The 23,700-nt window shown below is 36.9% G+C and overlaps 1 protein-coding gene across 1 annotated transcript in view; it reads right to left on the bottom strand.

Annotated features, from left to right (window-relative positions):
* The window catches only part of POLR1A (RNA polymerase I subunit A), a 45,639-nt gene that overhangs the window by 11,690 nt on the left and 10,249 nt on the right, over window positions 1-23,700 (bottom strand). Inside the window, exons 13-28 of the mRNA XM_034416149.3 lie at window positions 19,824-20,078; window positions 15,165-15,356; window positions 13,769-13,918; window positions 13,203-13,386; window positions 10,883-10,965; window positions 10,632-10,790; window positions 9,567-9,665; window positions 9,236-9,388; window positions 8,963-9,045; window positions 8,640-8,805; window positions 7,429-7,653; window positions 7,093-7,307; window positions 6,190-6,357; window positions 4,565-4,700; window positions 2,490-2,647; window positions 1,150-1,282 (exon numbers count right to left, since the gene is read on the bottom strand). Coding sequence (XP_034272040.3) covers window positions 1,150-1,282; window positions 2,490-2,647; window positions 4,565-4,700; window positions 6,190-6,357; window positions 7,093-7,307; window positions 7,429-7,653; window positions 8,640-8,805; window positions 8,963-9,045; window positions 9,236-9,388; window positions 9,567-9,665; window positions 10,632-10,790; window positions 10,883-10,965; window positions 13,203-13,386; window positions 13,769-13,918; window positions 15,165-15,356; window positions 19,824-20,078 — 2,559 coding nt within the window. The remainder of the gene's footprint in view (window positions 1-1,149; window positions 1,283-2,489; window positions 2,648-4,564; window positions 4,701-6,189; window positions 6,358-7,092; window positions 7,308-7,428; window positions 7,654-8,639; window positions 8,806-8,962; window positions 9,046-9,235; window positions 9,389-9,566; window positions 9,666-10,631; window positions 10,791-10,882; window positions 10,966-13,202; window positions 13,387-13,768; window positions 13,919-15,164; window positions 15,357-19,823; window positions 20,079-23,700) is intronic.

Here is a 23,700-nt window from a genome sequence, read left to right as displayed (position 1 = left end):
CGCCCATGCCTTTGCCTGCTGCCACCATGCATTGGAATTGCCTGCCTCCATTAAATCGGGTGTCAATCCATCCCACCATCTCTTGGCTTGCCCTCGTTGCCCATTCCCCCCGAAAATAAGCCCTAATGTATCTTTTGGCCACCTCCCCAAAATATAAGACTGGGTCTTATTTTTGGGGAAACATAGTAGAGACAAACAAACTTCTAAAACTTCACCTTTTAAAGAGATGGTCACACATACTGATGATCAATTGATCAAGGGCACCTGATTAGTAGCACCTGCCTACTTAGCCTCATTCTACATATTGAAGCAGTAAGGGTGTATTTACTTTTTCATGGCTTCTCCATTTTGGCTTTTTTTTAAAAAAATAAATAATAACATGATGTAATATATCATGTGTTGTTGTTCATCTGAGGTTATTATTTATCTGCTTTTGAGAACTGCCAAGAACAGATGATTTTTATATGTCCTGATATGTAATATCATAGAATCATAGAAAATCACAGAACACAGCTTGCCCGCATTGCCTGTTTTCCCAAAAATAAACCCTAATGCGTCTTTTGGGGCCCCCCAAAATATAAGACTGGGTCTTATTTTGGAGAAAACATGGTATCAAATGTCATATACTGTTGATGTTTTAGCAATGTTTTAGACTTTAAGGCATTTTTATTGTTCTTTCTAGATAATGTTTATCTAGGTAAGACACATTTTCTATATTATTATACAATGGTCTGAAAACTTCCTTCTCTTCCTGTATTTGAGTAAGAATATTGCCATTGAAAGTCCCACCTAGAGGACCAGAAATATGGACTACATATATCAATTTATATGCTTGATTAATATGTAAATATAGTATGTAATGAAACTGTATAGCATGATATGAAACATTTTCCAAAAAAAAGGCAACTGAAAAATGAGCTTGATCTTTAGACAAAGAGCATGTATACTATTTCAAGAGAAACCAGCTAAAGTACTCTTGAAGAATGCACATATGTAAATATTGTTATATATTTACCATAGCCCTATAGAGTACATAGAGTACAAACAACACCGATATATTTTAAACATGCATTTATATCAATGTAATTTTTTCATTCAGCTTACTAAAGTTTTAAAATGCTAGTTCAGCTAAGGGGTCTACATCTTTACCTGATCTTGTGAAGCACCAATTTCTTCCTCAGCTTCTAAATCTTTCTGAATTGCTTTTCGAGTGCTGACAGTGTTATAAGATGCCAACTTTAAACTCTTCCTTTTAATTGTTTCCAGCAACATTTTAAAGAATCTGGGTGGGATGGATAAGAGAAATAGAACACAGCTTCTGGATTCTGGACTATAGAATGTTATAACATACCTTCCATCAGTTCAGACGATAAATATAAAGGGAATTTCAAATCATTTTGCAACAACATTATTCATTATTTATAACACTATTCATTTTTTAAACAAAATTAGATATTTTTCTCCTGATTCTGAAGTCTAAATTTTTTCTGTATCCTAAGAGAAAAGTATTTTAATAATATTGAAAAAAATTATTCCAGTAATAATGATATCGTTTTAAAAAGTTAATGTTATAAGAGCAAAACTGTACTTAAAGTACAGCTATAGCTCCCAATCTTAAATAAATGAGTGAGATAGGAGGTAGAGTGCAGCCTAACTATTCATTTTATCAGGGAATGACAGCATTCATTCTCTCAGAGTGAAGCAAAGACAGAAACAAAACAGATTATAAAGTTGCCACCTAAGCCCACAAACATACTGATGAATTTCAAATTCTTTTTCAGCAACACAATGGAAGGTAACCATCTTGGTGGGGGCAATATGAGGGCCTCTTCTAGTTTTCTGTGGTACCCAAGAATGGCCATCTGAATGAGGTGAAAAAGGGAAAATTGGCAGTGATAAGAAGTAAAAAAAGTCAGAGTAGAAATATTCTTCCTCTGGTCTGGACTTCTGTTTTCTTTGTTCTCTTGGCATCTGAGCAGATTTTGGAAACCCTGTGCATTGCACTTCCATACAAATTTCATTATACAGGCAGTCCTGAATGCATCACGTAAAAAGAATGGCAAAGTCTTGCTATTATTATTAAAATTATTTATGGCAGAGTTTCCCAAAATTTGTGATTCTGTATCTCTGCAAACTAATACATTAATTTGCGTGGAATCTCCTTCCCCAAAATGAATAATGATATTGATGATGAAATAACTGAGAGAGATGCCTAAGAAAGCAGTGGTTACCTAAGATAATGAACTCAGTGCCGTATTTTCTTCCTGGCGCCAAGGAGCTGCTCCTACCCAGGATTGTACTTTTCACTCTCATCAGCCATGCATCATATGCAACTCCTTTCCTGGCGCCCTAGGAGTGAGAGTTCAGCAAACTCCTGTCTTCAATGCTTCTGGGCTCCCAGGAATTTGTGGGGACCCTCATGACCCCCAATTTCCTCCTCACTGGTGATATCTTCCACTGTTTAACAATTGTCAGGAGAAGATACTGACCTTGTCTCCATAAAATGTAAGATGTCCCTTGGCTTCACACATTTTTCTTCTTGATAGCATTCATAAGGCAGAAAACTAAATCTGATGGTGTAGACACGATGCTTGCTCAACGTCCCTTCCAAACACAAAGTTTCTTCAATATTCACTTTGTGTAACACCTGAAACAATTAAAAAAAGTATCTATGAATGCTAACAATTTGTAACATCATGCTTTTTCACTCTCTAAATCAGGGGTATCACGCTCGATTTTATTGAGGGCTGCATCAGGGTTGTGTTTGACCTGGGGAGCATGGCCTGGGTGGGCATGGCCAGCTCGATGTCACTTGTGTTGAGGGCATCTGTGGTGGCCTGAGCGCTCTGCCAGCGAAAACAGGCTTCTGAATTCTGTTTTCAGCTGCAACGGCCTCCTGCAATCCTCTGCCAGCAAAATGGAGCTAGCGAGAGCTGTATGCGGCCATCCCAAGCTCCGTTTTCGCTTGCAGAGGCACTACTGGCCAGTCCTTCACTTCCAGGGTGGCCCCGCAGGCCAGATCTAAGCACCCCGTGGGCTGGATCCGGCCTCTGGGCCTTGAGTTTGACACCCTACTCTAAATCATCTGTCGACATCACAAATTTAAAACTGGAGGAGGAATATGGACTTTTTTTTTTTTTAAAAAAAAAGATAAACGTATTGTCCACAGAAAATTTACAATTTCAAGATGATATAGTGAAAAAGGCACTAAGGCTTTTGCACTCTCCTGCAATCTTCCTACCCATGAGCTAAATATTAAGATTCAATTGAGTAAGGAACCTCAAATTCAAGTGCTTTACAGCATAGCAAAAATGGGATTTATAAGTTTTCCCTTCCCCATTTGCTTCAATTAATTCCTTATTAGTGGAAATTCACTCTTATGTGGTTTAAAAAAAAAAATTAACTAACAAACAGAAATTATTCTAAATAGCATTTTTGTTTAATACCCACTAACTATACTTTCTTTGTACAAGCTTCAATGCTGGGAATTTATAATCAGCCTCTGCAAAATTAGGCAAAACAAAGCTAGAATATTACTATAAAAATGTGCACATGTAATAGGGAAATGAAAACCAGTTAAAGCGCATTAGTCCAAATCCTAGAAAATAAAAGAAAGGCTGACTGGCACATCAAAGTGAATAAAAATAGATGATTAAAAAAAATAAATTAAAAAGTCGGATTTTTTTTATTTAAATTGGATTTTTTTTATTTTTATCAAATTTATTTTAATAATGTTTTTGGAGAAAAACTCTATCTAAAGATAGTTTTCTATTTAAGATACATTAATAATTTAGTTTATTTAGCATCAAATGGAGCTTACATGTAGCATTCTGCAATATTTACATTTTTGGTAAACTCATTCAATGAATCCAAGCTCTGTAAGATGAAATAACATGCACTGCATTGATGCATTCACGCAATTTCACAGTAACCATGAGATAAATCATAAAACAAAGTTCAAGAATATTCCTTTATTCCATTGTTTTCCAAATCTACATACACTACCAACGATATGATTCTTTGAAGAGAAATGCATCTGTACCAGCAGGCTCTAAGTGTGAGGACGAAGGGCAAGCAGTAAAAATGAAAGTGAAACCTTCTAAGCAACTTATAAATATAATATTAAAGAGCACGTGTCATTTCAAATCCATCATGGCAGTGCCTGTTAGCGGGCATCCATTCACCTGCTGCCTGCCACGTCCCTCATCTTGTTGTATCACTGCTGCATCACCAGCCGTCCCATTAAAGTAAAATGGGACTATCGGTGAGTCAACAGCGGGTCAGAGGAAGAGCCGCTGCGAGACCGAAATGACAGTTGCTCTTTAAAAATTATGATTTAAACCGAGTTGATTTAAATCAAGCCTTTTTACTAATTTAAATCATTTAAATCATGTTTTAAATTGTGATTTAAATCAACTTGATTTAAACCAAATCCACTCCTTGGCACATCTTGAGGAAACTGCAACCATTCTGCAGAAAGTAATATGAAAGAGTCCTATTTACTTTAAAAAAAAAAATTCCTTCAGAGCTGATATGATGATTTTTCCACTTATACAGAACTTACCTCACCTAGGCACACTCTGCTAAGCTTCTTCTTGAGCCTTTTCACCCTTTTGTGAGCTTTCTTGATATTAAGGACAGGAATGCTCATCATGGGAGTTTTGATATTAGCACTAGCTACCATCAGAATCTCCCGCAACCTTTAATAAAGAAGTATTGCACATTTAGTCACAAAGACAGTTAATACTCAGCAAGATAAGTGACTAGGTTCTTACCTGGTCAGCTTTATTCTCCGTATAACTAACTAAGATAAACATTCAAAGTCTGACTTTGTCTGCTGCCTTCAGTATTATTAAATAGAGCTAAAAACACTCTCCCTAGAAGGCAGAAACTCATTTATCTAAGCAAGAGAACAATCAAAATCTGAAGTAGCAAAATAATAGCAGCAGAAAGTAAGGCGGTATTCTACTTTTCTACTAAATAAATCAAAGCAACATGCAGTGATAATAAACCTGAATCAAATAAACTTTTTAATAGAGTTCTTCTTCAATGTTCTATGCTAAGAATCAACTGTAATCAAACCAATTTAAGTGACTTAATTTAAATGGGTGTTGGGCACTATCAAGTTTAATAAATTGTTATTGTTATTATTATTGTTGTTCTTGTTATTGAAAGCTTGAGACAAGATATATTTCCCTCAATTACCTCAGGATTGAACAAGATATGTAATTTTGGGTACTGTTAGATAGCAATTACTCACCATTAGTCTTATTGGCTAGGATTCATAAAAGCTATAATTTATCAATATCTAGAGAACTTTATTTTGCACATTCCAACACTAGTCTATCATTAAACAGTAAAACCATTTTGTTATGGTAAATAATGGAGACACTCACTTGTTTGTGGGTTAGCTGTTAAAAAGGAGTGTTTAGAATAAACAGACTCCTGGGTCTCATGTCTTCTACCGTGTTTCTCCAAAAAGACAACCCACCTTGAAAAGAAGCCCTATCACGTTTTTGAGCACTTGCGATCAAATTAAGCCCCACCCACAAAATTAGCCCTAATTAAGACCCCGCCCACCCAAGGGTGCAAGGGGTGGGGCGAGGCACACAGGTAAAAAATAAACTAAGGTGGAGATAGGTGGGGGTGGAGCTGTCCTACTTTCCAGGCCTCACCCCCCCAACACCTACCTCGCCTTCTTCTGCAGCCGCTTGCCACCACTCACATGCATGCCCTGGCCTCCGTTTCGTCTTCAGATGCCTGCTGGAAGGCTGCAGAGAGCTTTCTGGCAGGCATCTGCAGCCGATAACAGAGCTTCAGATAGATCCAGAGCTCTGTTATCGGCTGCAAATGCCTGCCAGCAGGCATCTGAAGGCGAAACAGAGGCCAGGGTGATGCGTGCGAGTGGTGGCAAGCGGCCACAGAAGTAGTGGGCCAGCAGTGGGCTCCTGCTGGGCGGGACTGTCTGTGCCACCGCCGTGACGTGAGTCAATAATTAGAAACCTACAAAAAGAAGGCCTAGCCATTTTTTCGGGAGTCAAAAGAAAATAAGACCTGGCCTTCTTTTTGGAGAAACACGGTACTTTTCTCCCCATGTTATACTAATTGATAATAAAGCATGGGAAGAGAATGGGATGTATGCATTTTAGAACAGTAAAGCCATTAAAAAAAGGTGAGATGCTATCTTACCTTGGGATACCAAGAGTAACATTCATTTCACCCCTTCCAGCAAAGTGAAAGGTATTCAGGGTCATCTGGGTGGAGGGTTCCCCAATACTCTGAGCAGCCAGAAGTCCTACAGCTTCTCCAGGGTCACAGAGTGATTGTTGCCATTTTAAATAGAGCAGCTCCTGTAATCTAAAGACACAGAATTATCATCATCTGTTTGTGTGAAATAAGCCATAACCTGGTGTTGCAATTTTACTTTCTAATATAGAGTCCAAATTGCATCCACCCACAAAGGACAAGATCTTAACACTTTTTCCCTCATTTATACATCAAATCATGCTTTATCTAATTAATTTATTTCTCATTCTTTAACCTAATCCTGACCTAAGAGCAAGCCCACTGAAATTGGTTTGGCTTACATTCAAAAAGATTTGCATTTGTTTGCTTTATTAAAAAAATGGATAAACACACACTTCATCTTTATATTTTCTCTCTCAAAATTTAATACATCATCATCTCTTTTTAATTTCCAACTTAGAAAAGTGATTAACAACAATCTCAGCCTCTTCATTACAACAGTTATTCCTTAAAAAGGCAATTGTATGGAAAGAAAGAAGCAAAGATGAAATTCATTACTTAATTTTTGATTGACAAAATTTTAAGAAAAAAAGTACTTGCTTGTTAAGAAAGCTTATACCCTGAATCTTTTAGATTTGAGCAATCTGTTTAGAGACTAAAATAATTTCTTACCGGATGAAAAAGCTGTCCTAATAATAAATGGATTGATACAAACTGAAAACCTCAACAGGTTTTGTGCTATTATTCTATGATAGAAATCCAATGTTTCTTAGAAGAGAGATAAAACATAGCTGTGACATGCTAGACTCTAAACAAGGTTAACAGATCAACAAACGAAATTACTACCTCTGTGAAGAAAGTTCAGATTTGCTATAGTTAAGCCTATTCCGAGCATCCCACTCTCCAAGGAAAGTCTTAACTTCATTTTCAAATGTTTCAGACACTGATGCAAAATAAATATCTGGCCGCCAGACTGAAAGGCTAGGATCAGGACACCTTGCTGCCCTCTTCTGATACTTTCTGCGAGTTTTTTCATTCAGTTCATACCACATATTTAACAGCTGTAATGGAGGCCAGAATTAAAAAAGGAAGTAAACATTTGAGACAGGTGAATTATTTATTTGAATATTACAATATAACTCAATAAGTAATGAAAGATATATTTATCAATTATGGAATAACCTTAAGAGCTGCAGGATCTCGGCCATATGCAGGTATTCCTTCTGTAGAGATCTCAGCTTTCATATCAGCCAACATTTCTTGGGAAAACAGCAAAAAGCCTCCTTTCCTTCTCAAAGAATGTTGATGCTTTGCTTGCCATCTTTTGACTAATTTAAACTGCTTAGATGCTTGTTGAGGATTCATTTTTGGCATAACTTCATCTAAATGCTTAGATTTCTGTATCACCTATAACAAATGCACAAAATCAAATTTTTTGAAGGTTGAGTATTCTCCCATCTTTCAAAGTATAAATACATTTCCCACCAGTATCAGTTAAAATTGTTCAGCCATAAAGCAATGGTATCACTGTATAAAAGAATGCCTTCAACCTACAGTGATGATACAAAAGTACTCACTAAAAACCTATATAGCCTATACTTTAACCAGACCATCATATCCAGTTGTTCACCACCACAATGGAGCTAATTATTCTTATAGTGACCAGAAAATGATCTGACCATAAAAAATGGAAATCATAATTATGACCTCTACCTTGAGATCACATTCCAACTACCTTGAAGTAAAGAGTAGATTTTATGAACTTGAAATACGCACATGGTATCCCGAAGGCCATGAAATTCCAAGTCAACTCCAACTCCAGATTTCAGAAATCCCAAAGCAGCAAAAGGTGCACAGAATTAACCACAATCCTAGCAGTGAAGTCAGCTGGCTGTGTGGTATACCAGGAGCATCTCCTGGTTAACTATGAAGCTGAACTTCAAAACAGGGCCTCAGATCCAGCCATCTCCAGAGGGTGGTCACAGTCAAGTTCCCCAGAGAATCACTGCCATCTCATGCCTTAGTTTTAAAATTAAGATTGTGGAAGCATTTAAAACCCGTTAGGCACCTTTTGGACCTTCTGACCTTATCCAACCAAGTCTCAATGATGCAAGTCAGATTAAACAATTTCAGCTTGCGGCCAACAACTTGAACAATCCAGTATGTAGGATTGCAGGGTGAAGCTAATGAGCCAAAAGGGAGAACTGGTTTATAAGTACTATTGTGACAGGATTATGCCAGAAATGAAGCTTCTGAAAAAAGTAATACATCTTTCCTTCCTCATTTCTTTCATATCCCATAAAGAAAAATTCTGATTCTTTTAAAATAGTCTTATATTTCTTACTTTCATAACAGCCTAACATAATATACTTTCGTATTATATCCAAACTTACCTTGTGATTATCTGCAATGAAAGGAAATTGCTTGGGTTGCAAGTACTGTGTCTTAGGGATATCCAGTCCATCTTCTCCATACAGAAACTGAACCACACTGCCATCACTATCTCGTACAGACATGTCATAATGAACAATCAGCCCTTCTAAATGTTTTATGATACACCTATTTGAGAATAGCCACACATGAAGGAAGAGCCATTTAGAATTATACAACTGCACACAATCCTATATCTTATTTTTGTTAGTTTTTTTATCCTAAAGCTACTTAAACTAGGCAGAAATTACATAATAATCTAAAGGACTTCAAAAGACATTTTTACCTTTGAAGGTATCCTGATCGGCTGGTTTTAACTGCAGTATCCACCAGACCTTCCCTACCAGCCATACAATGGAAGAAGAATTCCTAAAAAACATAGATTCTCTGTGAGTAAAATACATTTTCCCCTTATGAGCAGATAATAGCATACTAGCCTTTTAAAAAGCAAATGGAACAGGAACTAAAATTATGACTATGAATATTGCATATTTTTTGATAAACAGATTGTATGACAGAAACAAATTTCAGGGAAGCGGAATCAGTATGTATTACTTACTGAAGGCTTGATGCCAGTAAGAAATCTACTAGCTACAAATCCTCCTGATTTGGGGGAAAAGTCGTAAGGCTGGAAACATGGCAATGATTTTCCAGATGCCATCAAAGGAGGCCTTCGACCTTCTAATTCAATCTGGCCCAACAAGCAAGAAATCTTCAAGGCAAGAGAAATAACAAAGACATAAATATTAATGTAAAAACACCACAGCTATAATTAGATAAACCTCTTCTAGACACAATAAATGATTTTCTAATATAACAGCATCAGCCAGTTAGAAATGGACCCAATATACTGTTTTAATGGCTTTATACACTGATAAATAAATATATACCTGCATAGTATTCACAGTAGAGCCTTTGGCTCCTGATTGTACCATCAACTGCAAATTATTATCTGGGAAACTTCGGTGAAGCCCAAGAGGCATGCACACCTAGAGTTTTTAGCAAAAATAAAAGTTAGTTTAAGCCATGATAAATCTATCCAGAGAACATGGAAGAGCAGAGAGAGATGTTCTAATCAGGTATCACAGAAACAAATAGTCACAGAGCAATAATTATCCATATATCTGAACTACAGCCAGAACTATTTCAATTTTTTACAATATAATTTTAATTTATTTAAAGTTTTAAAAAACAATAGTAAAGATTAATACAAATTAAAACAAAGGTAAGAAGAAAAAAGAAAAAGAATAAAAAGAGAACACTAAATTACAAAAAAGAGAAATTATAAGAAAAACGCAAAACAAAAAAGGATATAAAGAACTGACTTTCAATCTTCTTTATGGAAGTTATAAGTACAGTTGTAGATTTACCTTTTTTTCTAAAGTTACATAAGTCTCTTCCTTCTATAATCTATTTTATCTAATCATCAAACCTGTTCAGTTCTTTGTTTTACACAAAAATCTATAAGGGGTTTTCAGTCAGTGATAAATGTAAATTCTGTGTTTTCTCTGATCAAATAGATCAACTTGCTATCTTATCAAGTTCTATCATTGTCATCAAGTACAGTATTTCTCCAGTGTAGGGTCAAATTGTATTGTCAAATCTTTCCATCTTTGTCCATAAAACTTAACTGTGTTTATTTTATATAAAAACAAAGTCCTATGACTTTTTTCCAACTATCATCAGTCCACAGAGAGAAAATTCTGGTTTCAGTTATATATTAATCTTTAAAATCCTCTAAATCAGTGTACGCATCTAAACTTTTTTGCACATTCATAGAGCATAGAGCAGATGTTATGTTACTGTTTGAGTCCCCTACAAGATACATAGCTCACAGAAATATACATATTTTCCACAAAGAAATAAGCACACACACTTTCTATTAAAAATATTTTCAAAATCTAAAATTCATGTTAAAAATAAAATATGAGGTTTCTCAAATTTGTAAAACAAACCTTGTTGATCTCATTGTTGCAACAGTTGACTTCTTCTTTGAACTTTAAATCAATCATGTTAAAATCTCTCTGATCTTTCTGAAGATGGGCATCCTGCCATTTACTTCGAAGTTCTTCACAGGATGAGGTTTGGGATAGATTAAATGCAGCTCTAATGGCCTGAAAAGTTCAATTTTTTTTTAGAGAATATAACACTACTTTCTTGATGAAGACAGATCATTCACCCACCATACTCCAAAGCATGAGCTTACCTTTATACCACAGTTGGTACTTTCCTTAATGATGTTGCACCTCTTCTGATCTGCCTTATATTTGACCAAAATATCCTCAACTCCTAGAATAGAAAGATAAAGAATCCTTTAATTTGAGATTTTAGAAAAGTAATGTATTTTGTTTTTATTATTGTTAATGTTGTAAATAAACCACATGATACAATCTGCATTACATCAGGAGGGATATAAATATTTGCAATAATTGATGCTATGATGATAAGAAAATTCATGTAATAATGCCTCTCAGAGCCAATCTGGAGAGAGCAGCACAAAAACTTAGTAATAAATAAAAATAAATACTAGAACATATTCTCAGACTTTCTTTTATTAATATTGTTTTAAATGTTTTATTGCATAAGCTTTGACAAATTATTTAAACAGAAATGACACATTTTTCCATGTTTTGTTATTTCTCATTATTGTATTATTTTCCAATTTTAAAATATATTTTCTGTTATAATTCCTTTGCTGAATTACATAGAAAGATTTTTTTATGGAAAATATTCTTCCTCTTCCCATAATATTAATATAATTGCTAGAAGTAGCTGCAAGCAAGGTTATGCCACTGGCTTATAGTTCCTCAGTGGGGAAAAATTCCATCAGTCATATCTATCAGAATTGTTTCCCCAGTTGTTGTATAACATGTATAAACTTAGAATCTCCTAGTTCTTTAAGAGAGGATCCTGCAATATTTAGCATCAGGATGCATCTATCTGTTGGCTCTATATTTGTCACAAAAGTTTAGAATCACATATACATACCTTAGACACACAAACAAATGACTGGATAAAATACATACAGAATGTCTGTGGTGACATCAGAGCTCTATTGGTCTGGGATATGAATGTGCATGTACAGGAGGCAATGTCATTACCAAGACAACAGTCACATAAGTGGGGCTTAAGTCCATTCCAATAACTAATTTGAGAAAATGCCTTAGGCAGGACCCTCTGTCATTCACAAACTTAAAGTGAAGGAGAGGGAAGCATATTTAAACTTGTGATGCAATGATAAAGTACCATGTCCCATGACTACATTGCTTAGTGACCGCAATCCTATTGTTGTTGTTAAGTGATGATTATAGGTTGTTAAGTGATGACCTCCACACAATCTCCTGCAGGCTTCCAACAAACACAGTCAGAAAATTGCGAGTTTCAGATGGCTGACAAACAGGCCAACAGGCAGGCAAGTATCATTTACCAGGCAAAGAAGGCTGTGTAGATAGCAGGTGCGATGCAAGAGAATATGGGTGGTTGCCAGGCTTCAGCAGGTGTGCAAGACTGCATCAGTGGCTGGCAGGGTGATGGGGCTGAAACTGGCTGTCAGGTATAGGAGGGTGCAAACATGCCCAGTATGGCGTAGCACAAGGAGGCTGGGAGTGACTGTTACCAGTTGGGTTAGACTTACCTAGCAACTTGTGACCTTCCCATTTGACTTACTTTTGGGAAATTGGCAGAAATGATAACAAATGGCAATCACATGACATGAGACGCTTTAACCGTCCTAAGCACAATGGTTGCTAAGCACCTAGATCACAATCATCTGTGTGCAGAGAACTGATAGTACAGCTTATTCAAGCACAATTCTGAATTGTCACTAAATGAGAGGTTGTTAACTGAGTACAGTCTGTATATGGTTGTTTAGTCTGATCTACCTTGTAAGTCCTAAAGTTATGACAGTAATTGGGACTGGGATTGCTCTCATTAAGCAATGTGGCCATAACATATGACATGATATGACCACATTGCTTAGTGATGACAATCCAGGCAATCGTCTTGTCATCATAATGCCAAAACACAGGGATCATAAAGTGGGAAGTCAAGGTAAGGAATGTGGGATGCCTTAGGGGGATGAAAGAGATCATGGAAGACATGTTGCAGGCCACGTGTAAGTTGGTGGGTGCTGCAATGTGGCCCAAGCTCAGGAATAGCAGGAAAAGAAGGTATGGGATATGTGCATGTATGAGAGAGAAGAGCACATCGTGCATGTGCAGAGAGCTGGGGAAGGAAGGGACTGAGATTGATGGTTTCAAGAACAGGGAGGTTGAGGAAGGAGGTGCAAGTGAGGGAAGTGGTAAGGAGGGTGTGGTGAATACAAGCAAAGAAAGACTGGGTTGGAGGGGAGGCTTACCAGAGCAACTTGGGCCCCTCCCTGCCACCTTCCCCATTGACTCTGTGGGAAGTTAGCAGAGACGGTTCTGCTTCATTTTTTAAAACCTTTTTTTACTTTTTACTCTTTTCTCTTTTGCCTAATGTTGCTTAACCCAGTGTCAAGGACAAGAAGGGTTAGTTTTACTCACCCATTGTAAAACCCCTGTAGAACTGTAGGTAAGCAGTGAAGATTCGAGCCAGAGCAGTTAGCAACTTTCCACTAGTCTCACCCCCATAAGCCTCATGGCAACAGTGGACTAAACCATAGGCAGAGCTCCCATACTGAGCTTTATCCAAGACCCCGCAGAGCAATTCTCCATTTCTAATAAGAACCTGTCAGATGAAAAAGAAATTAACATTAAATCTTGCCTACATCTAGACTGTTCAGATCCATTCGTGCAAATTTGTATACCTATTTCCATTTTGCATAAACAAACAAATAAATGCTCCAGTTTAAAAAAAAGTCTGAAAAACTAAACAAATAACTGCAAAATAAAGATTAATGAAACAATTACATTTTAATCATGGAACAGATTTTTCGCCCAGCTGGCTGGTAAGCAATTAAATTAAAAGGACAATGCCGTCCTCCAAATTCTGTCAAAGTTCCATGTTATGGCAGACAAGATCCAAAGCACCCTCAGGATAGATTTCAGTAGCCATGAAGTCCATTTGGCTAGCGCCAATAGCTTACGTCTTTTCCATAGTTGATTCCTACCTGAGATTCACACATAGAGTCAAGATCCGATCTACGAATTCTACGGGCAGATGCCGTTGTCCAGGCTTTTTCGCTGATCTTAGCTTTCCCAGATAGATTTAGTGGAATGTGATCTTCTGGAATTACGTTTAATAACAAAGTAGAAACAACCTAAAGAATAACACAGGACACAAATATAGCTTAAACATGGAAGACATACTTCTATATTTATATGCATATTTTTCATCTGTGAAGAAACAGCAGAGCAAAACACTTATCAGAGTACATAAATAAATCATACAAGGGCAACAGTGCTTTTTCAACATCGAAAGTCATTACAAAACATCTAATATGAGAATGAAAACTACAAAACAGAAAATGTGAAATCTACTCAAAAAGCCACAATTGGAAGAAAAATAAGGGGAACATTATGAAACAGACATGATGGGGAATAGGAGAAGGAAAAGCAGGAGAATATGTGAATAAGAGGGTGGTAATATCAGTAAAGAATGAAAAAACAGATAATATGAGAGTTATTCAAAAGTTAAAGAAACCAGGTTCAAGATAACAAATAGTAGATTTAATTTTAAAAAGAGAAGCAAACATGAAAAGTAACCAATGAAATGAAATTCCAAATGAAATAAAAAACATATAAAGAAGCAAAATTAGTTTTAGCTATTAAGTTTCCAAGCACAATCAAGAAAGTGTTTAAAAATCTAAAACAAAGCGCCAAGGTTGACTCAGCCTTCCATCCTTTCGAGGTAGGCAAAATGAGGATCCGGTTTGTGGGGGCAATAAGCTGACTTTGTATAAAATAGAACACCGCTCGAGGGGGGGGGGCAAAAAAGCCCTACTAAACAGGTATATACAAAAGTATGAAGGCTATTGCTTCATGCATTGTAAGCCATCCTGAGTCTCCGGAGAAGGGCGGCATATAAATCGAACTAATAAATAAATAAATAAATAAATAAATAAATAAATAAATAAATAAATAAATAAATAAATAAGATAATGGAAGAGAGTAACATTTTGTCTGATTTGATTCATAACTGGAGCAGATTTCACTGTTAGGGAGAAAAAATGATGGAAACTCTCCAGACTGCTATCCGTATATTATTATATTCATAAATATTAAATTATACCAGAAAACATGGGTAATTTGGGTAATCTTTCAAGCTGCCTAGTTCTGTTTTTCAACTAACAACATTGCTGTTACATTTTTTCATAAAATTAAGTCAGAACAATGTAAGAAATATACCCAAGAGTCAAGATTGAGTGTAAACATACCAATACAAAACAAATAAAGAATGAACTCTTTTGAATTTGGAAATAAAGAGTTCACTAAATACTAGACTTTGTTGATTGGGTAAGCAGCATTCCATTTATATTAAAACAAATCAAGATATTTTTAACCTACCTGCTTTCCTGTCCATAAGCATCGTGGCTTTATAACAGCTGGAGGTAGCAGTTTTACTTTTCCTTTTTTGTCCATCAGTCCTTGATACACCAGCTCAACATACTGCTCTCGAGTGAAGAAACAGCCTCGAGTGGTCATGCTAGTACCAGACACCATATGGTCTTGAATCAATCCTGCCAAGGGTTTCCCATCCTGAGGAATCAAGTAAATACATTAGTAGGTTCAGTGGTGGCTCCTAAAAACCAAGAGAATATTGTCTGTGAATGGTTACTCAATATGTTGATTTACTGTTGTATGCTAATAAATCTTGAGTATGTACAAAGTATGGAGCTTATTCAATTTCTTTCTTGGGACAAGCTATGTACTGAGTATTATGGATAACTTCAGATTACTCAAGGGACTGTTATTTATCTAAGTTTTTGATTTCTTTCTAGCACAAAGAAAGTTGCTACTTTTTGCAAGGTAGCTGCTACCCCTCACCTAAAGCCAGCTGCATTCCAGAATGGTCTGATTGTCAAGTACTTATTGAAGGCTACCCAAGGAAGAACTCTGACTTTTTGGCTATCAATACAAATACTCATGACAAAAAGGGTGAAGATAGAAGCTGCTATTACAAATTGTTTGATTGTGGTGTTTTTGTTTTGGTTTGGTTTTTTCTTTGGTTTTGTTAAGCAAATTGGAGAGTGCAAGAATTTTCATACTACCAAATATAGCAACTGCTTTTTCTTTCTCCAACTATATGGACGTTTTTATAATCTACTAGTTTTTATTTTTCAGGACCTTCTATACACGTATTTGCATGCCCCACAAGATTCTGTTTTATGCCCAACTTGTTTTCAAGGACTCTCATAAAAAGTCTGATACATTCAGCCTGTTTTTTACAAAGAAGAAAAAAACTAATGTAGGATTTTAAAGGTTTTAATGATTTTAATTTAATACCCAGGTTTAATGTGGACTTTAAATTTTACTGTGATATTAATTTCATCACAGAAAGGGGAGAGTGTAAATGCAAGACAAGATATGCAGTCCCCATAGAGAAGAATACTCTCCAAATAGAAGAACTACCTGACCAAGGTTATGCAGGAACAGAAGCACTAGCCCAGAGGTTTATATACGGCAACTGTGTAGTTTGTTTGGAGCGCTGTGCAGGAAGAAGACAAAGGCCATGTCTCTCCTGACTATCTAGAGCAGGGATCACCAACCTTTTGGACCTCAGGGACCACTAAATCCATAATTTTAAATCTCACGGACCACTAATGTGATCTGTCTAATGACCAGCTGGGTGGGCGTGGCAAGGTAGTCATGTGACTGGGTAGGCGTGGCAAACTTGATGTCAGTCACGTTGAGGGGCCCCTTGCCAGTCTCTACTTGCTACTCCTCACCTGCCTGCCCGGGCTCCTTAGGACCCCAACAGGAAGCAGTTACTGGAGCTAAGCAGCCACCACGAGAAAGAGTTGGCAAAACAGCTCAGTTCAAATTGGAATCTGGCCGAGAAGGAGGCTCAGCAGAAGCACCTCACTGAGGACTACGAGCATAGGCTTTCCAAGCAAGACCTGCAGGAGTGCAAGGCCAAGTACCGGCTCCTGGAGGCTCAGAGGGCTGAGATGGTCAGCCAGTTCCAGGACATGATGCTGTCCCACTGGAACGAGGCCCTCTGGCTCCTTGCCACCAGTCGTGCTTTCCCTCCAGCCTTCGCCCAAAGCCCCACATCAGGAGGCTGAAGCAGACCCCAAGTCAGAATTTCTTCCCCCCTCCGACCCACACAAAAAGACCCCAAAGGGGGAGACTCTCTGCAGCAACCCAAACGTTCATTGCACATATCCAGCCCAGGGGCTGTAGTTTGAGGACCCCTGATTTAGTGCAATATAAAAAATGCAAATAATTTTTCTGGGGACCACCAAAATTTTCTCATGGACCACCAGTGGTTCACAGACCACCAGTTGACTGGTGATCTAGAGTGTGATACCTTTTCCAGATGATACCAACTGACATTGACCCCATATGTCCCATGGTACTCCTGGTTATCCAAAGCCAGAAACATTTAAAATATGTCTCCTCCAATAAAATTGTATATGGGCAACCAATATTTTTAGGCTTTGAATTTATTTCTATCCCACAAGATGTCTCACTTGCTACATAATCTTTTCAACAGGAGCAGTGCCAAAAAGCTAAGGGCAAATCAGACTACATTGTGACCAGACCAGAATGGGCTACATTAGACTACATCATATAACCAGTTGCAAGCAGGAGATTGAGTGTATTGCAAAGTATATGCATCAGCGAAAAGATTCTGTGCAAAGGCACTGCATGCAAAGCTTGAAGGTCTGACTTAGGTTCACCTAAATCATCTGAGGCGAGTTCTAGCTCCAAAAACCCCAGAAGTTCTACTAAAGCATTTGTTCCAGGTTCCCAGGAAACATGCAGAAGAATAAAGATGAATTCTGACTACAAAATCTGAAGAGTTGCAAAGATAAGTTTTAATGGATTTTGAGGCAATAGTCCTCATAGCAATTTAATTTTCATATTTAGGCTCCTGTACTTATTATTTAGCTCAATTTATTATATTCTTATTCTTTACTTTCTGCCTCACAGCAAAATGATGCTTCTCCTAAAATCTGTGTTCCTGTTAGTAACTGTGGTCTATTTACAATTGCTAAGGTGGAGGATGCAACAGTCACAGAGTTGGCTTTCTATCAATAACTTTTATTTAACTTTAGATTACTTCATAATTCTATCTGGAGAGTCTTTCTCTGCTACAGAGAGAATAAATTGGAGTCTGTGTTTAAAACAAGCTTCATAGGAAGTACTCTATAAACCACCACAATACATAAATCAATCAGAAAGGGCAACTATTCTTGTATATTAAGGCTACACCCACCAAACTTTATACAGGGTGCAAACAAAGGGCAATTTTGCTGGGACACAATTGTGTACGAGTATTTTGTTGTTGTAACAACAATACATGCTTTTTCCTACCATGAAATGAAAATGGTACACAAGTAATAAAGCTCAATGATGTACAAACTCCACTGTACTTACTAAAGGGATGGTATTTGTTGTATGGAAATAACTCCACACGTTCCAGCACATGCCTCACAAGCTCCTGCGCAGTTGCTTGTTTAACCTCATTTCATGAAGTACCAGTTATCCAAAATCACAGTCATCACAAGCCCAAGCGAATACACAGAAGCTGGTACCTCATTGAGGGCTCCTCACTATCACTGTAATTGACACATCAATTGTTGCAGTCGATGCCTACCTTAAGATCAAAAAACCTGTCTTGTATAGTTACAAAATATATAAATAAGACTTCAAGCACTATAGCTCTCCTAAATGAGAAGCAGAAATAGCTAATAACAGCAATCTTGCAAAATAGGCCGGCCACTGATTTTATGCTATTCAAAATGGCCCATGGCTGAGAGGAATTTCTAAATTTGTATTGCTTTAACCTGACAATTCCTTGAAAGTAAAAGTACCGTGAAAGATATAAGGGAACTGCCAAAATAAGCTGCATAACAAGCCTCAGTACTCCATGAAATTGGTTTACCTTGTGATTACCTGGAACAGGCTAGCTGCAAAATCTGGCTCTAGATTGACTAACTCTTCTAGCTGACATTTTATCTTTTCAGAAATTATTTCCAGCTGAGTGTAAGGCTAAATTGTCTTTTCAGACATATATTTTGCCCTCCAAGAGATCAAAAGGAGAGGAAAGCAAGTTCCTGGAGAAGTGGGAGTCTTAGCAAGATAGAAACAGAAGGAATGTGCAGTAATTAAGGCCTTAAAGGTCTCTCTTCTCAGTATCTTATGGAAACTTTTATGGCTACACAACTGATTTTTTAAATTAAGACAATAACTCCTTTTAGAGGATATCAACAGTAGAAGGGCAAGAAAGTAACTTGAGCCTTTCTAATTATGAAATGTTTATTCTTATGTCATCTATTATTTATGTATATGTATGACCATAATTTTTTCTTCCTTTCCTAAAACGTACAAATATAAGTGTGCACTTTTGTCTATAGTGTACACAGAATAAATAATTACTGCAGTGAACCTTGATTATTGGATTTTGGATCCTGCACTTTATTCCACAGTAGGAATATGATTTATTATTATTTATTTATTAGTCCAATTTATATGCCACCCTTCTCCGTAGACCCAGGGTGGCTTACAATGCATTATAGCAATAGCCTGCATACTTTTTTGTATATACCTGCTTATTAGGGCTTTCGGCTCCCCCTAAGCAGTGTTGTTCTATACAAAGTTGGCTTATTGCCCCACAATCCGGGTCCTCAATTTACCTACCTCAAAAGGATGGAAGGCTGAGTCAACCTTGAGCCTGGTGAGATTCGAACTTGCACTAACTGCAGGTAGCTGGCAGCTAAGTGCTAGCACTTAACAGCACTTTAGTCCGCTGCACCACCGAGGCTCATGATGGTGATGATGATGATGATGAGGTTAGAGGCAACAAATTAGTTCTTTGCCAAGATCTAATGCATCCTGACACTGACAAGCTATCAAAACCACCATTAATTAAATTCAAATCACTAAATTAAATTAAATAAATTAAATTCAAATTCAAAATCACTAAGTGGCTGAAAAATAAATATGGAAAATGGCATATATCATAAATGACGATTTATACCATATTTAACAATTTACCTTAGGAACCAGATACTGCTCATCTGTACAGGCCAATACATAGGCTTCGGCTCGGCCCAGCTCATTCTGAGGGAAATGAGCATTCATCTCATCACCATCAAAATCAGCATTATAGGCTTTGCAGTTGGCATAGTGAAGCCTCAGAACTTTCTCTCCAGGCAGGATTCTTGCTCGATGGGCTTGGATAGAGGGTCTATGAAGAGTGGGTTGTCGGTTCAGCAAAAGAATATCACCATTCTTAATATGGCGGCACACCTAACAAAAACAAAGTTCAATTATATAAATATTTCCTTTAAAAAATAATTAGAAATTGCAGTGGACTAAAGGGAAAACCACACCAAGGAAAAAGCAACAAAGACAAACAGATTATTAGACAAACAGTCTCCCAGTTATACTGGTATTACAAATCCCAGAACTCCTAAGCAATGTAAGGAAACATAGAGTTAACACATGGGAGTCATCAGACCGGTGAAGGGCTGAAATGGACAAACCTAACTGTTAAGAGTAATTCAAGGCAGTGTTACTTATCTAGGCATCCTTACTCCAAGATCTTTGAGAAAACTCTTTACGGCCTTATTATTCCAGCATAAAACCAAGATAAAAGCTTGTAATGTAAGTTTTCAATTCATAAGGTAAAATATAAACTCTCTTTTCTACAAACAAATCTAGAGTGCCTGTTCAGTCAACTGATTATGACATTTTTAATGGTGGGATATAAGACAGGACTTCTTCCTCATTCTACTTTTTGAAAGAATAAACTGACTTTCTTGTGGCTGGATCTGATTTCCCCTAATTCTGCTTCAATGCTAAGAAACCTAGAGCAAGCAATAAGCTGAATACAAATTCTTTAGCACGACTTTATTTCAGCTTGTCCTGAAAACAATGACAAGCTTTGCTCATCATGAATTGGAAAGCTTATGAAATTAAATTAAAGCCTGGACAAAAATATCAAAAATCAAAAAAACAAAAATGGAGGAAATACACGGCAAGAATTGCCCAAGTGATATTCTCTGCCTTTCCTCCTACAAAGAATCTCCTTCCTGGTAGACCCTCCCAAAATCAAAAGATTAGTAGTGGCATGTGAAGGGAAAAAAACACATTTGAGGAGGACAGAAAATATGGAAGTGACTACATCCCATTTTCATATCAGCAAGATAATGCTTTAAGTCCTCAGAGTATCTGAGAATTTATTCTGGCCCAATCTTTTCAAAGTAAAAATGTGAATTAGAGAACACACACTATTTTCAATGTTTCTTTTATATGTAACAATGGAAATTTCAATGGAAGAAAATATTAAATTTTCAATGAAAATCACTTACTGATATATAACATTCTATCATATTATTACTCAGATATTGCTAAAACTTGTAATTCATTTCCTAAAAACTACTAAAAATGTAAAATGAAAAATGTATAATTTTTCCATGTTTGATAGCAATATAGTGAAACTTAATAATTATAATAGAATGAAACATTCTAAAAGTTGAATTTTCTTCCTAAATTGCCATTTTCTATTCAATATTACTAATTTTTACATTCCTATAAAGCAGAGGTGAATTCCAGCTGGTTCTATCTGGCTCGGGTAAACCGGTAGCGGCGGATGCAGGAGGCTCCGCCCACCTACGTGGACATCATGATGTCGCTTTTATGCAACATTTTAAACCTCTGCGCATGCACACAAGGCTTTGCGCATGCGCAGATGACGGCATGTGCACACTGGCGAACTGGTAGGGAAGGTAAGTAAATTTCAGCCCTACTGTAAAGTATATTAAACTTGCTTTAATTATAAAATTCTTTATAGTTGTCGCTGAAAGCATTATATCATTGTTTCTTAGTTGTGCTGCACAAATGAAAACTACATCTGATACAGAATTTAACATGGAAACAATTATTTGGGCTTGCAACACAATGAAAATGTGAGTTTTTCTTCCTACAAAGTTTTAATATTTAAATCTTGGATGATCTGATTTAGATAGAATTTGTTGTCACTGTTCTACTTTATGATTCATATTGTGTGATTTCTATTATTTAAATTTAAAGATTAATTGGATTTTACTTTTTATTACTTTTTTGTTTTGTTACTTTTCTGTTTCTTTTTTTTCCAAAAAAAAGTTTAATAATTTTAAAGCAAACCATTTTCAGTGTTTTTTCATAAAGGATTTTTATCGGAAATGTGAAGACCATCAGTTAATTTTTTTGCAGGCATTTTGAGAGCTTTCTCTTTTTAATCTCTATTTAACTATGTCTTTCACCTATATATTATATATTTGATTGGGTTTGAAGATAATGTTATGCCAATAGTTATGCCAACATAACTATACATTATGTTCTTCAGTTGATTCAAATTATGGGCCCAAAGAAGATGGCCAACGTTCTCAACACTTGAGAACTCTACCGCCAAGTCAGCTACAGCATCAAGTTGCTCATGAGATAAAGCAAATATGGAGGCTAGTACAATAGCAACAGTACCAATTGATCCCTAAGGCCCAATTTCGGAAATAGATTCTCAGATCCAGAAATGGGAGAATGGCCTTGGATGAAAATATCAAACTCTACTATACTGATCCAGCATTATGGATAATACTCTACACAAAAAACAGATGGGCACACTTCTGTGAGGTGAGCTCTCACTTCACACTCAAACAAGTTTGGGTTGTGCACATTAGGTTGGCCTTCTTAATAAGATAACAGGCAAGACAAATCTTAAAATATTAAAAAAGATACTTAGCGTATCTTATTGCTGCAAGACAGACTCATGAATCTACCAGTCCGTGAAGCAAACTCTACCATCCAGCCTGCAATGAACCATTAGTTGGGATTTGGGAATTCAAAACCTCTTATGCATAAACATTTTATATGGCTTTACAGTAATGTTGTCCTATCAGAGATAGATATTTTTCGGCGTATAAGACGCAGCTTAGTTTTTGGGGAGGAAAATAGGGGGGGGAAAATCTGCCTACCAGGTATTCATCTGGCTAGCGTCCTCAGTCTGGTCAGCTTCAGCACATTAGTTTGCTGGTTTTTATCCCCTGCTTGGGGATAAAAAATAGTTTCTAAAGCACAACTGATCTTTGGAGAGAGAAGCAATGAGAAAAGCAGGCAAACCACAGAGATCGCTTCACTCGCTAGCGCCTCGTTAGGACTGGAAAAAAAAAACTTCACAGCTGAGAGTGGGAGGGAGCAGGCAAAGGCTTCACTGCCAGCACCTCATTAGGGCTGGGATTGCTTCACTCACTAGCGCCTCGTTATGGCTGAAAAAAAAGCTTTGAAAAATCTACATTCAGAGTATAAGACACATTCAAATTTTCAGCCTCTTTTAGAAGGGAAAAAAGTGTGTCTTATACTCCAAAAAATACGGTAAGCTCGGTGGATCCCCAGATGCCCAAACCTCATAATTAGACAGTCAAGCCTACAGATATGCTAAGCATATCCTATCCGGTACAATTAGCTTTGCTGAAGGTATAGCACAATGAGGGAGAAGCAAGGGAGAACCCAAGAAACGCCAAAATACCTCCCTCCCCTGCTTTTACATCACCAGATGCTATAAAACAGCCTGAACCAGTGACATCTCCAATGATACTAAGATACTAAGTACAATAATCAAAATATCTAAAGCAAACATCTAAGCGAATATGCAGGTAGTCCTCGACTTATGACCACAATTGAGCCCAACATTTTTGTTGCTAAGTGAGACAATTGTTAAGTGAATGTTGCCCTATTTTATGACTTTTCTTGCCATGGTTGTTTAGTGAATCCCTGCAGTTGTTAAGTTAGTAACAGTTGTTAACTGAATCTGGCTTCCCCATTGACTTTGCTTGTAAGGTCACACAAGGTGATTGATTACATGACTCTGGGATACTGCAACTGTCAGAAATGT

This window comes from Pantherophis guttatus, chromosome 4 (genome assembly GCF_059756535.1).
Source record: "Pantherophis guttatus breed Tessera chromosome 4, ASM5975653v1, whole genome shotgun sequence".
Classification (NCBI taxonomy): domain Eukaryota; kingdom Metazoa; phylum Chordata; class Lepidosauria; order Squamata; family Colubridae; genus Pantherophis; species Pantherophis guttatus.
This window is presented reverse-complemented; position numbering and strand designations above follow the sequence as displayed.